The sequence below is a fragment of the Trametes versicolor genome, assembly GCF_000271585.1.
Source record: "Trametes versicolor FP-101664 SS1 unplaced genomic scaffold TRAVEscaffold_1, whole genome shotgun sequence".
Classification (NCBI taxonomy): Eukaryota; Fungi; Basidiomycota; class Agaricomycetes; order Polyporales; family Polyporaceae; genus Trametes; species Trametes versicolor.
This window is the reverse complement of record NW_007360321.1, coordinates 2,684,022-2,696,264: the sequence shown is the minus strand read 5'-3', so window position 1 is coordinate 2,696,264 and position 12,243 is coordinate 2,684,022. Positions and strand designations below refer to the sequence as shown.

The window sequence follows — 12,243 nt, the reverse complement described above, 5'->3', positions numbered from 1 at the left end:
GAATATCAATGGGTGGTTGACGCGAGGAAGACGCCTTGCGTCTTTGGTTAGAAAGACTTGAAGGACTCAAAGACTTCCCGAACTCGGACTGCACTACACTCCTCCTTGCGGCTTGCTCGGGCCTCCGCAACGCAGGGCGTCACCCAAAAAAACCGCCGGTCTTCCTAGGCGATAGCCGACAAGACCTATACCGCCCTCGGACTGCCACCATCACGTCGCTCACCATCCCTTCGCTCTATATTCATCTACTCCCCCTTCCCTACGAGAGCACTGCTGTCCGTTCAGTGTCTTCTCCTTCCTGTCATTACTGAACCCAACCATGCCGCCTCCACCAAATTTTCGACACCGGCCCTATCAGCCTGTCGCACCTGGAGACTCCACAACAGACCTTCTCTCTCCATATGGTCATGGTAGTCCCCGAGCAACACCAGCATCGAGCATCAGGTCCTCTGCACGCCCCGCCAGCACTATCTCACCAGTACGTGGACCTTGTTTCCGAATCTTGGTTGTACTAAACGCGTCAACCCCGTATACAGCGCGATGAACAGATCCCAGGCTCTATATCTGACAAGGTGAGGGCAAAATCAGTAACTGCGGTACTCAGCTTACGGTTCTGGGATAGTATATACTGCCCCTCGACCCCGACGCTATGTCCGGCATTATGCTCACCGACGGTCGTGAGCCCGACGACCACTTGCACACCCCTGATCCGGTCAGAGACCGTAAGGTGGACAAAGGTGGCAGTATTTTGACGTGCCGTGGGTTCGTGAACGTAGGCTTCTTGCTTATCCTCGGCCTCGGTATCTTGATGCTCTTGTATGTTGCTTATGGCTTTTGAAGCGCGAGTCTGTCTGTTGACAACTCGACATTGTTCAGCGCCGGATATCCGATCATCACGTACTTCATGAAGCAGGATCCCTCGTTTTCGGGCGGCTTTAACCTGGGCGGGATCAACGCTACCGGGCAGGTGCCGCAGATCGCGGGCAACTGGGGCCTCATTGATGTCGACACACCCCAGGAAGTACGCACGAAGCAGGACCTGCTGACGGGCCAGACGTGGCAGCTAGTCTTCAGCGACGAGTTCAACTTGGACGGCCGGACGTTCTATCCTGGAGACGACCCCTACTGGGAGGCTGTCGACCTGCACTACTGGCAGACGGGAAACTTGGAGTGGTACGACCCCAAGGCCATCGTCACGCGCAACGGCTCTGTGGAGATCACGTTCAGCAAAGAGCCGAACCACGGCCTGGACTACACCGGCGGCATGATGTCGACGTGGAACAAGTTTTGCTTCACTGGTGGACTTGTGGAGGTCAGCGTCTCCCTCCCGGGCTTCAACAACGTACACGGGCTCTGGCCTGCGGTCTGGACGATGGGCAATCTCGGTCGAGCTGGCTATGGCGCATCACTCGAGGGCATGGTATGTGCACGGCTCAGTCAATCGGCGGAGCCGCTGTTCTCATACCCGCACAGTGGCCATACACCTACGACTCCTGCGATGTCGGGACCGTCGCGAACCAGACAATCAATGGTCTTCCTGTCAATGCAACGATCGACGGCGATACTGGCAATGGGGGTATACTATCTTTCCTTCCTGGTCAGAGGCTTTCTCGTTGCACATGCCCGGGGGAGTCCCACCCCGGACCTGTCCACGCGAATGGCGAATACGTCGGTCGCTCCGCGCCCGAGATTGATATATTCGAAGCCCAGGTACCTTGGTAAATAGCTCTCGATCGCTGGTCACGGCTGATGATGGAGCCTGCAGATTTCAGTCCCCGGTCTTGACTCCCTTGGCGATATCGGTGCTGTTTCCCAGTCTGGTCAATGGGGTGTACGTTATAGCACCCCGTCACCGATTCCAGCCACGCTAATCAATGGCTCACAGCCATACAACTATAATTACGACTGGTTTAACACCTCGGACAACCTCATCATATCCGACCCAACCATCAGCGCTTTAAACACCTACAAAGGTGGTGTATTCCAACAGGCTACTTCAGTCGTCACCGCTACCAGTACGTATATATCCGGCCCCTTGGGCCCCCTGATTGGACTCTGATCGCTCCCGCAGACCAGCGTGCGTACGAGTTCGAGGGCGGCGAATTCGCCGTCTATGGCTTCCAGTACCAGCCTGGTTTCGATGGAGGGGTGGGTACTCTCCGGCACGTCTGGCGCCGCATGCAACTCACGCTCTACTCAGTACATCGGATGGATCTCCGACGACAAGCTTGCCTGGGTGCTGCGCCAGGAGGGCATGGCTGCCGACCCTCGAGTGGAGATCGGCCCTCGCCCCATCCCTCAAGAGCCGCTGGTATGCCTCTATGTCGCCACCGCCGTGCACCCCACTGATGGTCCCCTCCACTGTGCAGTACTTGATCGCTAACCTGGGCATGTCCCCGAACTTCGGCGCCATCGACTACGACAAACTCCAGTTCCCGACCACGCTCCGTATTGACTGGGTTCGTGTCTACCAGGACCCGAACAACATCAACATCGGGTGCGACCCCCCGGACTTCCCGACGGCGGAGTACATCAAAGCGTACGTCCGTCCTCCATCTTGAAGTTGGTGATCGCTGACGGGCTTGGGCCGCAGGTATGGGGAGGCGTACACGAACCCGAACTTGACAACCTGGCACGACGACTTCAAGCAGCCGGTGCCCCGGAACAGGCTGATCGACGGGTGCGATTAGTAGGTCATGGTGGGGTTGCTCTTGCTGCGGGCAGCTCGCGCGGCAGACACGTTTGTTCGGAAGTCATATACCAATATACCTTACGTGCCTTTTTGTGCTTGCGTCTAACTCCGCGCGCAGAGCCTGCCGTTCCAGTCTCACGGACATAAAGCATCCAACATGATGACCAGCACTTGCGGGGTGGTCGACGTTAATGTTTCATATGATCTGGATTCTGGGTGATGGCATACAAATACTTCGTCGACTCTAGGCATACCTGCGCATGCGTCCTAAACAAACAACGACAAGTATGTACGTGGAAAACAAAATCCGGCCACTATGCTACATATGTTACAGACAGAAGGAAGGGGGACCGACGGGGTATATCCAGTCATAATAGCCTTAGGCGCGGATATATGCGGTCCTCCCAATACTTAGATACCATGTGGGGGTTCGTCATCGTGCGATCGTACATATCGGAGGGCGGGGCATAGATCGTCAGTGTCGGGTCATGACGAGTCGTGCATGTCCCGCTTCTTGTCGCACAACTGGACGACGCGTCGGGACTCTTCCAGCGCGGCGAGGACTACAGACGATGGTCAGCCGAGGCCTCAAACGAGTCAGCGCAAGGAGGACGCACCCTTTGCGAGGAACTCCTGCTGTTTCTGCTCGATCTGCTCTGTGTTCGCGAGAATCTTGCTCTCCTGCGCGCGCACCAGCGCCTGATCCCGGCGCAGACACTCGCTCTCCATACGGATGCGCTCCTGGGTGTCTTCGACCTTCATGCACAGGTTGCGCATCGTCTCGACCTCGCAGTGGTACGCTATGCGCATCTTCTCGAGCTCCTCGCCTGCGCTTCCATTAGTACTGCTGCGAGCGTCATCAAAACGCGAATACACGCACTGAGCACCTCCGCCTCGTTCGTCGTCTTCACGTACTTCGACATCTGCTCCGTCCAGTCGCGGTCCATCGCCCACGCGACGGACTTCGACTGGCTCGCGATGCTCAGCCGGCTCATACTGTCGCGCTTCTTCAAGCTGCTTCTCCTGCGCACGATCGGTCGGTGATCGAAGAACTGGTCGTCTTCATGTATCGTAGGGAGACCATTAGGGGGTGACGCGATCTTCGGCGGCGTACTGGACGTCGGCGGGGACGTCATGGGAGTTGGACTCGAGGCTATTGGCAGATCCAGCACCTGCGGGGCGGGGGACTCCTTCTCCGACGATAATACGGACGACGCAGATTCCGGCGGGGAGGAGGCGTCGCGCGGACGGTAGGGTATGGGCAGAGGGTCGGGCGAGCGTACATGCATCCGTGCACCATGGTCCGCACGCAGATAATCCGCAGACTTGCGACCCTCTGCTGTGCGCGGGGCTGCAGGGTAGTATCCCGGAGCGCTGGGCGCTGACGCTTGCCGGGCGTGCGTGCGTGAGACGGGGGGAATGCGTGCTGTCCGTATGTCCTGCCGGGGAGGCATCCCGCCCGCGTGCGTGTATGTCACGGTCTGTGCTGGGGGAGCGGGGGCACGCCGCGCCATGCGGTCGGGGGCTGCGCCGCGCGACGGGGCGGGTCTGCTTGACGAGGGTGCGCGACGTACCGGGGCATGTGCTGGCGCGTGCATATGCGCCTGAGCGCTGCTCTGCGCCTGGTGCGCGATGCACTCCTGGCACTCTCGGCAGTATGGCGCGCCGCTCCCCTCGGCAGGGGCCCTCACGGAGTCCGGGTGTTGCATCCTGAACCAACGTTCCATCTCCTTCAGGCGGAAGTCGGGTGGCGCGTGGACGGTTTGAAACATGACGCGTGGGGCGGGCTTGTCTTTGGGAACGGCGGCGCGTCCGAGACGTGTGCATTTGCGAATCATGCGGTCCTTGAGGTGGCGGATCTCGAGGATGCGTTCCCAGTTCGCGGCCCTGTCCTTCGCGAGCTCCGAGGCCTCCACCTTCAGAAGCTGGTGGTAGATAGTCGCAGTGCGCGGCGGGAGAAGGACCTACGGGCCAGTTACACGTTGTTTGAGACCGCATTACTAGCACGATGGAGGGAGAACGCGTACCCGTAGTTCGTTGGGGGTGTCTGTGCATTGTATGTAACGCCAGCTTGTCTTGGCTGCACTGCTGTCCGGGACCTCGAGCTGGCCCCGCACCGGGCTCTGCTGATAGTAGTTGAGTCGCGGATTGGGGGGCTTAGGCGCAGCGGTAGACATGGCTGGCGGGAGAGGCTCGCCGCTCTAGAAGTAAATCGAAAGCGACAGCTGAGGGGGAGCCCAGAGGTGGAAGGAAGCGGGGGCGGACAAAAGGCTGGAGGGAGGAGGGAGGGTGCCTGCGAAAATATAAGCGAGGCACGCCTCTGATCATGGACGGCGAGAGATGCTCGTGCGGCGATCAGCCTATCAACCGCGCCCGCGACGCCTGCCCCGTGTTCTGCCCGCACACCCTGCATTCTGTCATCGCGCGCGATGACTAGCTCAGGCGAGGTCGACGATGAAGGCAGGTGCGGCTCGAAACAACGCACATTCCTGTGGACTGTGGCCAGACTGCGCTCGGCGAGATGGGGGCCCTTTGTACTTGCCTTTCCGTGTACATACTCGCACACTCCCTGCACGCGCGGATCGGCTTCTCCATTCACACATCGATGTCTATCTCGCCCACCCGTCCCGGACGCTGCGAAGGCTACGAAGGCCAGGTGGGAGACACGGCGGTTCGCAAACAAGCACTGGGGCCGGACAGATGCCGCGTGTTTGTACACGACCCTCCCTCGTATTTATCCTGCACCGCCAGCGAGCGACACCGGCCGCGTGGCATGCAACGCGGCTTCAGGTGCGTCTTCGCTCGGACATAGGCCTTCCGCAAGTGCCGTCTGCGCCTGGCCGCGGCGTTGTGGCGAAACTCGTGCCCATGTTTTGAGCGGTTGCGGAAAATGACCATATACGGAAGAGCCTCCGGCTGGGTAGTGGCCGGGATTCCCAGGGCCGGTCGTGGGCTTGCCGCTAGCGCTACCCCGCGCTCGTCCTCTCCAGCTCTCCATCCGCCATCGTCTCCATCCTCTCGACCCCTCCGGGTCGCCTCCCGACTGGCACCTGCTCCTCGTTTCTCCCTCTTCTGTCTTTACTTCAATGTCGTCTGCGTTGGCCCAGTATGAATCCTTTCTCGTCGCCCATGTCTCTACCATATCCAGTCTCGAGTCCTCCCTGAGGTCAATTACGTGGATTCTCCCGGGAAGGTTCAAGGATGCTGAACTCGCGTCGGAAGCTCGTCAGTAGTCCGTTACTGCACTCGCCTGAGCGTCTTGTTGATCCCAGCTGTACATAGTCTCCGCACTTCTCAATGTCATGAGCATGTACCATGATACGCTCCTGGCCAAAGTCGCGCAGACAGATCCCAAGTACAAGCCTTTGATCCCCACCTCTCCCCATACGCGATATACTCGGGCATGGTGTGACAAGGATTCGAGGTACAAATGGGCTGCCCGTGCGCTCGAGCTGCTTCGCTTTACCGAGCTGCTTGTGGAGATGGGCCTGCGCCGCAAGGTTTCGCGAAGCACCCGCTGGCGAGGGATCGTCGTTCTCGAGGCCATAAAGTACGTATCTCAGTCCACGAAAGTATGGCATGACCGGACCATTTTCCAGAGCGCTACTGCGGCTTGTACTGCTCCGTATCACACGACGCCCACTGCTGCTGCCCTCGCTCCCCGAGCGCGAATTTGATCCTGAGAACATCCCGTCGGGATCGGACACGTCCTCGCCCACACTGGCGCCCTCGTCGCCGCCCTCGTCGGTGCTTTCGACCCCAGAGCACCTCAAGAACAACCATATCCCCCTCCCTGTCCACCCGCTGCTCACCCCGCCCCCGCCCACCCAATCTCCTATCCCCGTAGAGGAGTTCCTCCTCCCCAAGGCTCTGACGACTGCGTCTGTGAAAGCTCCGACTTCGCTTGTGAAGCCGCTCGCGAGCCCCAAGGAATGGCTGTCAGAGATCATCTATCACGTCCGACCGCTGGTGTATGGTAGGTCTAATCCGAATCTCCGATACCCTGTGCGGTCTACTTACTCTCCGCTCAGCTATCATGCTATCGTCTGGGCGGAAGGACACGAAGCCGCTCATGACGGCGCTGGCCATGGAGCTTCTCGCGCTCAATCTCCGACGCGTACCCACCCAGTCTGCTGCTCTGGAACGCTCGGAGTACGCACGCAGGGACCGCGATATCATATGGTACCTCTTGAGAGGATCTCTCTGGGAGGGCTGGACCAAGTTCGTGCCCTGTTCTCTTGCTGTGGCCGCGCTTGTTGACCTTCATGATCTCCAGGCCGAAGTTGGAGAGCATCGCGGAGAAGACCGCGCGCGCCCCATTGGTCGGCGTCTTTGGGGCTTTGGTGAAGGACTGGATACCGCTGATCGACGAGTATTATTATTGTGCGTATCCTGCCGCTGGCTTTGGGGTTCGCTTCGAGAACTGCAGCGCTGACTATTCCTTTGGGCAGACACTGCTCCGTAGTTCTAGGGTTTCGCGCGTTCGGATATGCTCATCTTGTCTCGTACAGATATATACGTGTACTACTTCCTCGATCTTGCCTGTCATATTCTGGGGAGATGCGCTTTCTCGCACACAGGAGTGAGCTTGGTCCCGGCTAGACTTGCACAGAAGTCTATCTCACCGCACGCCAGGCGAGTTATGTCTTGTGTGGGGACATAATTCCAACCGCCGCGTTCTGCTCTCAGATCTCGTGTGTGATTCGTGAATGTCATTATGCAGGACATCAGATGTCCTTGGGTATACTAGCACTGCCCTTCATGTCCCTCCGCACCACCCCTCCGTCCACCGCATCCTCCAACAGGATGTACTTCCCGTTCTCCAGCCGTACATCCAGCGCCAGCCCCTGCGACGGCTCGCCCGTGCGCCAGAGCGGGCTCAGCCCGAACCACACCGCGAACTTCGACAGGAACCGCCGCCGGTGGCTCTTGTGCTTGCGCCGCGTCGTGAGCGGGTCCTCGAGGATGCCCTCCCAGCGGTAGGCGGGGCGCGCGCGGATCGAGCCGTCGTCGTGGTCGGTGCCGCCGCCCGTGCCGAGCGTGGACGGGCGCGGGAGCGTCTGCAGGTCGATCTCTTCCATGTCCAGCTCCGACGCGTCGTCGCCGAGGTGGAAGATGATAGCCTAGGAAAGGCTGTTAGCAAGCCATCTCAATTTTTGGACAAGAACGACCAGCGCACGTTATCTGAGCCGTGGAAGACGATGTCGTTCATGCGGAGGTACAGCTTGTTCAAGAAACCAGCATGGAAGAAGTCGCCAAACTTCGGCTTCTTGTGGAGCAGACCACGCTGAGTCAAAAAGCTCTCCAGCGCTGCGCGCGGGAGCGGGGTATATGCGATGGAAGTAGGGTAATGGGGGTTGAAGTCCGCCGCGTGTTTCTCCAGACCACCGATAGCGTCCCAGTTGCGCCGCCACAAGTCATCCTAGACTGCAATCAACTCGCCGCCCATAACAAAACGGACAGCGTGTCCACTTACCCAGAAGATATACCACCAGGTCGCCAGCTCCGAGCTGCCGACGGCGCACAGGCGGTCGTACGTGATCTCAAAAATGTTCACGTTGCTCGCCATGAGCTTGCGCACGCGCGGGTCGCGCTCCCACTCGATCGCGCTCTCCGACAGCCCGCGCGGGTCGCGCGGCTGGTCGTACACCATCGTGAGGAAGCGGTACGAGAGCGTCTCGCGCTTCCACCGGGCCTCCTTCCGGAAGTGGTGGCGGTAGTTGTGCAGCGCCGCTTCGATGTAGGCCAGGCGGGTGGGGATGAGGGGCTCGTTCATGGCGAGGAAGTGCGCGAGGGGCTGGGTGAGCTCGTAGTCGTCCGTGAGACCGATGACCGCCCCGCTGACTTGGACCTTCTTTGCGTAGGTCATCTCGACGTCGAAGCCGCTGCCTAGTTCGAGCCCCTCCCACCGCACCTCGCCGCGCCGCTTCAGGTGGAAGACGCACGACTGGTAATGGATGGAGGTTTGCGCCGCGTAACGCTTGCCACAACAGCAGAAGGTTTCACGGTCTCCGACGTACTGTGGGACAGGTCACACCTTAAGCGACTGTTAATCCCATATTCTGAAGGGCCTCACCTGGATGTGGTCGTACGGCCATCGGACGATCTGCCCGTCCAGAGCCCGTAGAGCCATGCGCAGTTGCCGCTTACGCGCGATGTCCTCGCTTGAGTTCTGGTGAACATAGTGCTCGAGGTCGCGCACTTCACTCAAGACCACCTCGGGACCGTCGTCGTACCGCATGACCTTTACTTGGGGTCAGCCAAGTTCGTCGTAAACGCCGGACTTCACGCACCAACGCAGGCGGGAAGGGAACCCACCACGCGTTCCCAAAGAACCGCGTGCAATTGCGCGGCGCAGTGCCGTGAGGTTTCCAGTACGAGTCCGGTCCGACGAAGTGGAGCTGTATGGTTTCTTCGAGATGTTTGAACCACTCGTAATCCGGACCAGAGACCAGGGCGACTGCTTTAGCGTAGGAGACGGCGCCTACTTCGCGGAGAATCTGCGCATCGTCGGTATTGGCAAGACGATCACACTGGAGGTTGGGGTACAACGAACCTTCAGATTCTCGACGTGCCTCTCGGCAGGGGTGCCGGCGAAATGCAGCAAGTACGGGGGATACTCGCCATCACGGGCCTGCTTATACTCCATCTTCTGCGTCTTTGGCATCCGGCTCTCTTCATCTGTGAGCAGAAGTGTGGATATCGCTTCCTGCCATATGCGACGCTTGGTATGTGGTGATGTCGAAGATATATCGAGGCTGGAGGGTATCATTTAGCGTCGATCGCGCCTACCCTGATTTCGACTCACCGAGGGGAAAATATATCGATGCCTACGTATTCAAATTAGCAGGAGAAACAGTAAGTTGTATGAGCCACCCACTAAAATCGATCCTACGAGCCAGTCCTATAGCACACTATCAGTGCGAGCAGTATGTTATATCTTATAAGACACGTACTCTTGACCAGCCGGCGGACGATACTCATGTTGATGAAAATGAAGTCTAATGATAAGTTAGCCCCTCCCCTGCCACGGTCATACACCTTCGAGACGTACAGAAACTGAATCCATAAGTTATCACGTAGATTCTGTGAACTCGAATGTTAGGAGAAATCGTCACATAGCCATATGAGAGCACCTACACGTAGAGCACTGGTCCATTAAAGATATCCTGGCCGGGTATATTGAGTGCGACAGCAAGAGATACAGCAGATGTCAAGACATAGTTCAGGCGCGATGTCCATTCGCTAGCGTTGTTGACGGGATCCAAGAAGGGAGCGTAGATGCATTGGAGTGCAAAGAAGATAAGCATGGCTATGAGCAATAGTATCTGGCGCGCGACCGAGACCTTCTCGCGAGGGGCATTTCGGAACAGACAGTTGTCCGGGTTGATGACGGCGGTCAGCAGCAGAGTGGTGAGCTTGGCAAACAGGTACGTCGACTCGTACGTCGCCCAACCTCTCCGAAATCCTGTACACTATTAGATGCTCATCTCTTTTGAATTTATAAATGTCACGCACCACCATAGAGGAAATTGAGGGGATTGCGGTCGCGTCCCAGCAGTCGTTGGTATTCGCGGTCCATGTCGCTATTGCTTCGGGGTGCGCCAAGCTCGGTGAAGCGATCCACTTTGGGTGTGACACGGCGCAGGGCCGTGTACAGTTGGATAGGAAACCAAACAGTCAACTGGTTGTCATCAATGAACGAGTACACCGGGGGCAAGAGAAGAAAACCTACCCCGACGAAGGATGCAATGGCAAGAATGACTATGACCGGTGCCCAGTTGACCTCGTTTCGTAGCATGGTAGTGGTGTAGCAGAAGTCCAATGGGTCTCTGAACTCGTCGGAGGGCCCCAAGGGCTCAGGAGTCAAATCGGTAGTCGTGCCGGTGTAGGGGTTGGGGACAGCCCAGAGGTCATCGGACCAAACAAGGACGTGGACCGCCATAGTGCTCAGTGGAAGGTATATCACTGTGAGAACAAACGTGACGATCACGACGGCCCAAGAGTTCCTGAGGTATTTCGTAGCCTGCAATCCCTCAGGTACAGTGACCGAGCAGCAAGCGTGGGTCATTCTCAGCCAGATAAACAGCAGGACGCCGGCAATCGTCATCAGTATCACAAGCAAAGCGAGCGACTGCACGAGGTTAGAAGCAAGGTTCAGCGCGAGCACGTTCGGGCTGTGGAATTGTTAGATAGATAGACTTGTAGAATTGGCGATACTTGCATCGTTTGCAGAAATAGAGTCCGCCAGTGCTCCTCTGGCTTGACCCCATGCGAAACTACGTCCAATTGAGATGAATGCTAGCGCGGCGAAAATACAAACTTACAGAAGGTGCTCAAAATCAGCGCGAATATTTGCAATGTGTCGATTAAGCCTTGTACGCTGTAGAATGGGGCAATGGCGCTCGAACCCTGTGTTGTGTGTACGTCAGAATATTTTGAATGTGCCATACTAGCAGAAAGTACACTTGCAGTAACACCAAGAGCGACGTTCAGCAGAGACCCAAAGATGGACTGTCTATTCCTCCACGCCGGGGGTATCTTCGCATTACTCTCGAGGTCGGCCAGCGTAGTCCCAGTCAAACGCTCCAAGGGAGGGAACATGGCCACAGCGGGTGCCTTCCCTTTGCCCTTGCCCTGACCACCGTCCTGGCTGTGGCACTCAGGGAAGGATGGCATGTCCATAGACGAGATATATTCGTCCAGCTGAGGCAGAGACACAGGCGCGGCATCCCGAGCCAGTATTTGAGAGAGGGCTATTGGAGAATGAGGTCCGAGGTTATGGGCAGGCGAAACGAGAGTGGTGGTAGAGCTCGAGGAATAGTGTGCTTTGACTACTGTTGCAGAGCGTGGGCGAGAGCTGGAGCGGGGCGCACTCGGCAAGAGCGGATTGAGCTCGATGGCTGAACCGTCGTCGAGAACCGTGCTAGAACTCTTCACCCAGCCGGAAGAGCGAGCTAAAGAGCTGCTTTGACCTATGTTCTCGTGATGGCGCCGCGACCCGTTAAGCTCGTCCGTGACGTCCGCGTCTACCACGGTGGCTGATCGGCCAAGGTCCTCCTCAGTACGCGAGAAGTCATTGGAGAGGGTAGAGCTCCCAGATACGGTCGGATCGGTGAGGATAGGGTCATCTTCTTGGTCTGCCGAGCTTGGTTCTCGCCGTCGTAGCAGAGGATGGGCAAGGAACTTCGCCGGAGAAGGTGTCGGGATATCCGCGACGGTTTCGACCGACCTCGGAGGTAGCCCTGTTGGCGTCCTAGGACCATGTGACACTTTGCGCTCTCTCGACCGAGGAGGCGAGGGAGATGGGCTTGTGTCGAGTTTAGAGCGCGATTCAAAGAGTCCCACCAGGTCCTTCACCGCCATGTGGTATGTGGTCGAGACGGCGGGGGTAAGCCAAGACCCTCAGTAGTGAAGCTGCGTCGCGGAACCTAGCAGATGTGACGCATTAGGATGTCGAAAGGAGGAGGGGAGGAAGCAAAGAGTGCAGGCGGAGGTCGCCCACAGCTGGCGTGAGCGGGAAACCGAAGCAGGACGCGACGCGATGTGGG

At 58.1% G+C, this 12,243-nt stretch overlaps 4 protein-coding genes across 4 annotated transcripts; 2 read left to right on the top strand and 2 right to left on the bottom strand.

Annotated features, from left to right (window-relative positions):
* The first annotated feature begins 353 nt into the window (after positions 1-353).
* On the top strand, positions 354-2,802 carry TRAVEDRAFT_139596 (glycoside hydrolase family 16 protein). Its single transcript, XM_008034804.1, has 11 exons — positions 354-478; positions 537-572; positions 623-816; positions 877-1,420; positions 1,474-1,710; positions 1,766-1,831; positions 1,886-2,015; positions 2,072-2,148; positions 2,201-2,311; positions 2,370-2,539; positions 2,594-2,802. Exons 3-11 carry the CDS (start codon positions 650-652, stop codon positions 2,688-2,690), a joined length of 1,599 nt encoding a protein of 532 aa, XP_008032995.1. The 5' UTR covers positions 354-478; positions 537-572; positions 623-649; the 3' UTR covers positions 2,691-2,802.
* A 106-nt stretch (positions 2,803-2,908) lies between these two features.
* TRAVEDRAFT_62125 (uncharacterized protein) lies at positions 2,909-4,869 on the bottom strand (the record flags this gene model as incomplete). Its single annotated transcript, XM_008034276.1, has 4 exons — positions 2,909-3,255; positions 3,310-3,519; positions 3,573-4,656; positions 4,720-4,869. The coding sequence occupies 4 exons, from the start codon at positions 4,867-4,869 to the stop codon at positions 3,179-3,181; spliced, it is 1,521 nt and encodes a 506-aa protein (XP_008032467.1). The 3' UTR covers positions 2,909-3,178.
* Positions 4,870-5,690: 821 nt separating this feature from the next.
* TRAVEDRAFT_159050 (peroxisome membrane protein) lies at positions 5,691-7,362 on the top strand. Its single transcript, XM_008034803.1, has 6 exons — positions 5,691-5,917; positions 5,975-6,242; positions 6,292-6,668; positions 6,724-6,913; positions 6,969-7,075; positions 7,144-7,362. Exons 1-6 carry the CDS (start codon positions 5,779-5,781, stop codon positions 7,155-7,157), a joined length of 1,095 nt encoding a protein of 364 aa, XP_008032994.1. The 5' UTR covers positions 5,691-5,778; the 3' UTR covers positions 7,158-7,362.
* Positions 7,363-7,390: 28 nt separating this feature from the next.
* On the bottom strand, positions 7,391-12,127 carry TRAVEDRAFT_55490 (uncharacterized protein). The gene is made up of 16 exons (XM_008034197.1): positions 11,165-12,127; positions 11,020-11,104; positions 10,917-10,971; positions 10,428-10,869; positions 10,211-10,376; positions 9,833-10,160; positions 9,747-9,778; positions 9,649-9,693; positions 9,573-9,596; positions 9,501-9,522; positions 9,249-9,450; positions 8,986-9,192; positions 8,769-8,936; positions 8,169-8,711; positions 7,872-8,114; positions 7,391-7,815 (listed from the first exon to the last, which is right to left on the bottom strand). Exons 1-16 carry the CDS (start codon positions 12,056-12,058, stop codon positions 7,420-7,422), a joined length of 3,852 nt encoding a protein of 1,283 aa, XP_008032388.1. The 5' UTR covers positions 12,059-12,127; the 3' UTR covers positions 7,391-7,419.
* Positions 12,128-12,243: the final 116 nt, after the last annotated feature.

What these genes read in the sequence shown, in the direction of transcription:
- TRAVEDRAFT_139596 (XM_008034804.1), top strand. Translation starts at nt 650, where the DNA reads ATGTCCGGCATTATGCTCACCGACGGTCGTGAGCCCGACGACCACTTG. An exon ending in GCGCATCACTCGAGGGCATG is followed by an intron (nt 1,421 to 1,473) that starts GTATGTGCACGG and finishes ATACCCGCACAG; the next exon opens with TGGCCATACACCTACGACTC. An exon ending in TTGATATATTCGAAGCCCAG is followed by an intron (nt 1,711 to 1,765) that starts GTACCTTGGTAA and finishes TGGAGCCTGCAG; the next exon opens with ATTTCAGTCCCCGGTCTTGA.
- TRAVEDRAFT_159050 (XM_008034803.1), top strand. Translation starts at nt 5,779, where the DNA reads ATGTCGTCTGCGTTGGCCCAGTATGAATCCTTTCTCGTCGCCCATGTC. An exon ending in GTCGTTCTCGAGGCCATAAA is followed by an intron (nt 6,243 to 6,291) that starts GTACGTATCTCA and finishes ACCATTTTCCAG; the next exon opens with AGCGCTACTGCGGCTTGTAC. An exon ending in CTCTGGGAGGGCTGGACCAA is followed by an intron (nt 6,914 to 6,968) that starts GTTCGTGCCCTG and finishes CATGATCTCCAG; the next exon opens with GCCGAAGTTGGAGAGCATCG.
- TRAVEDRAFT_55490 (XM_008034197.1), bottom strand. Translation starts at nt 12,058, where the DNA reads ATGGCGGTGAAGGACCTGGTGGGACTCTTTGAATCGCGCTCTAAACTC. An exon ending in ACGTCGCTCTTGGTGTTACT is followed by an intron (nt 11,105 to 11,164) that starts GCAAGTGTACTT and finishes CACACAACACAG; the next exon opens with GGTTCGAGCGCCATTGCCCC. An exon ending in AATGGACCAGTGCTCTACGT is followed by an intron (nt 9,779 to 9,832) that starts GTAGGTGCTCTC and finishes TCGAGTTCACAG; the next exon opens with AATCTACGTGATAACTTATG.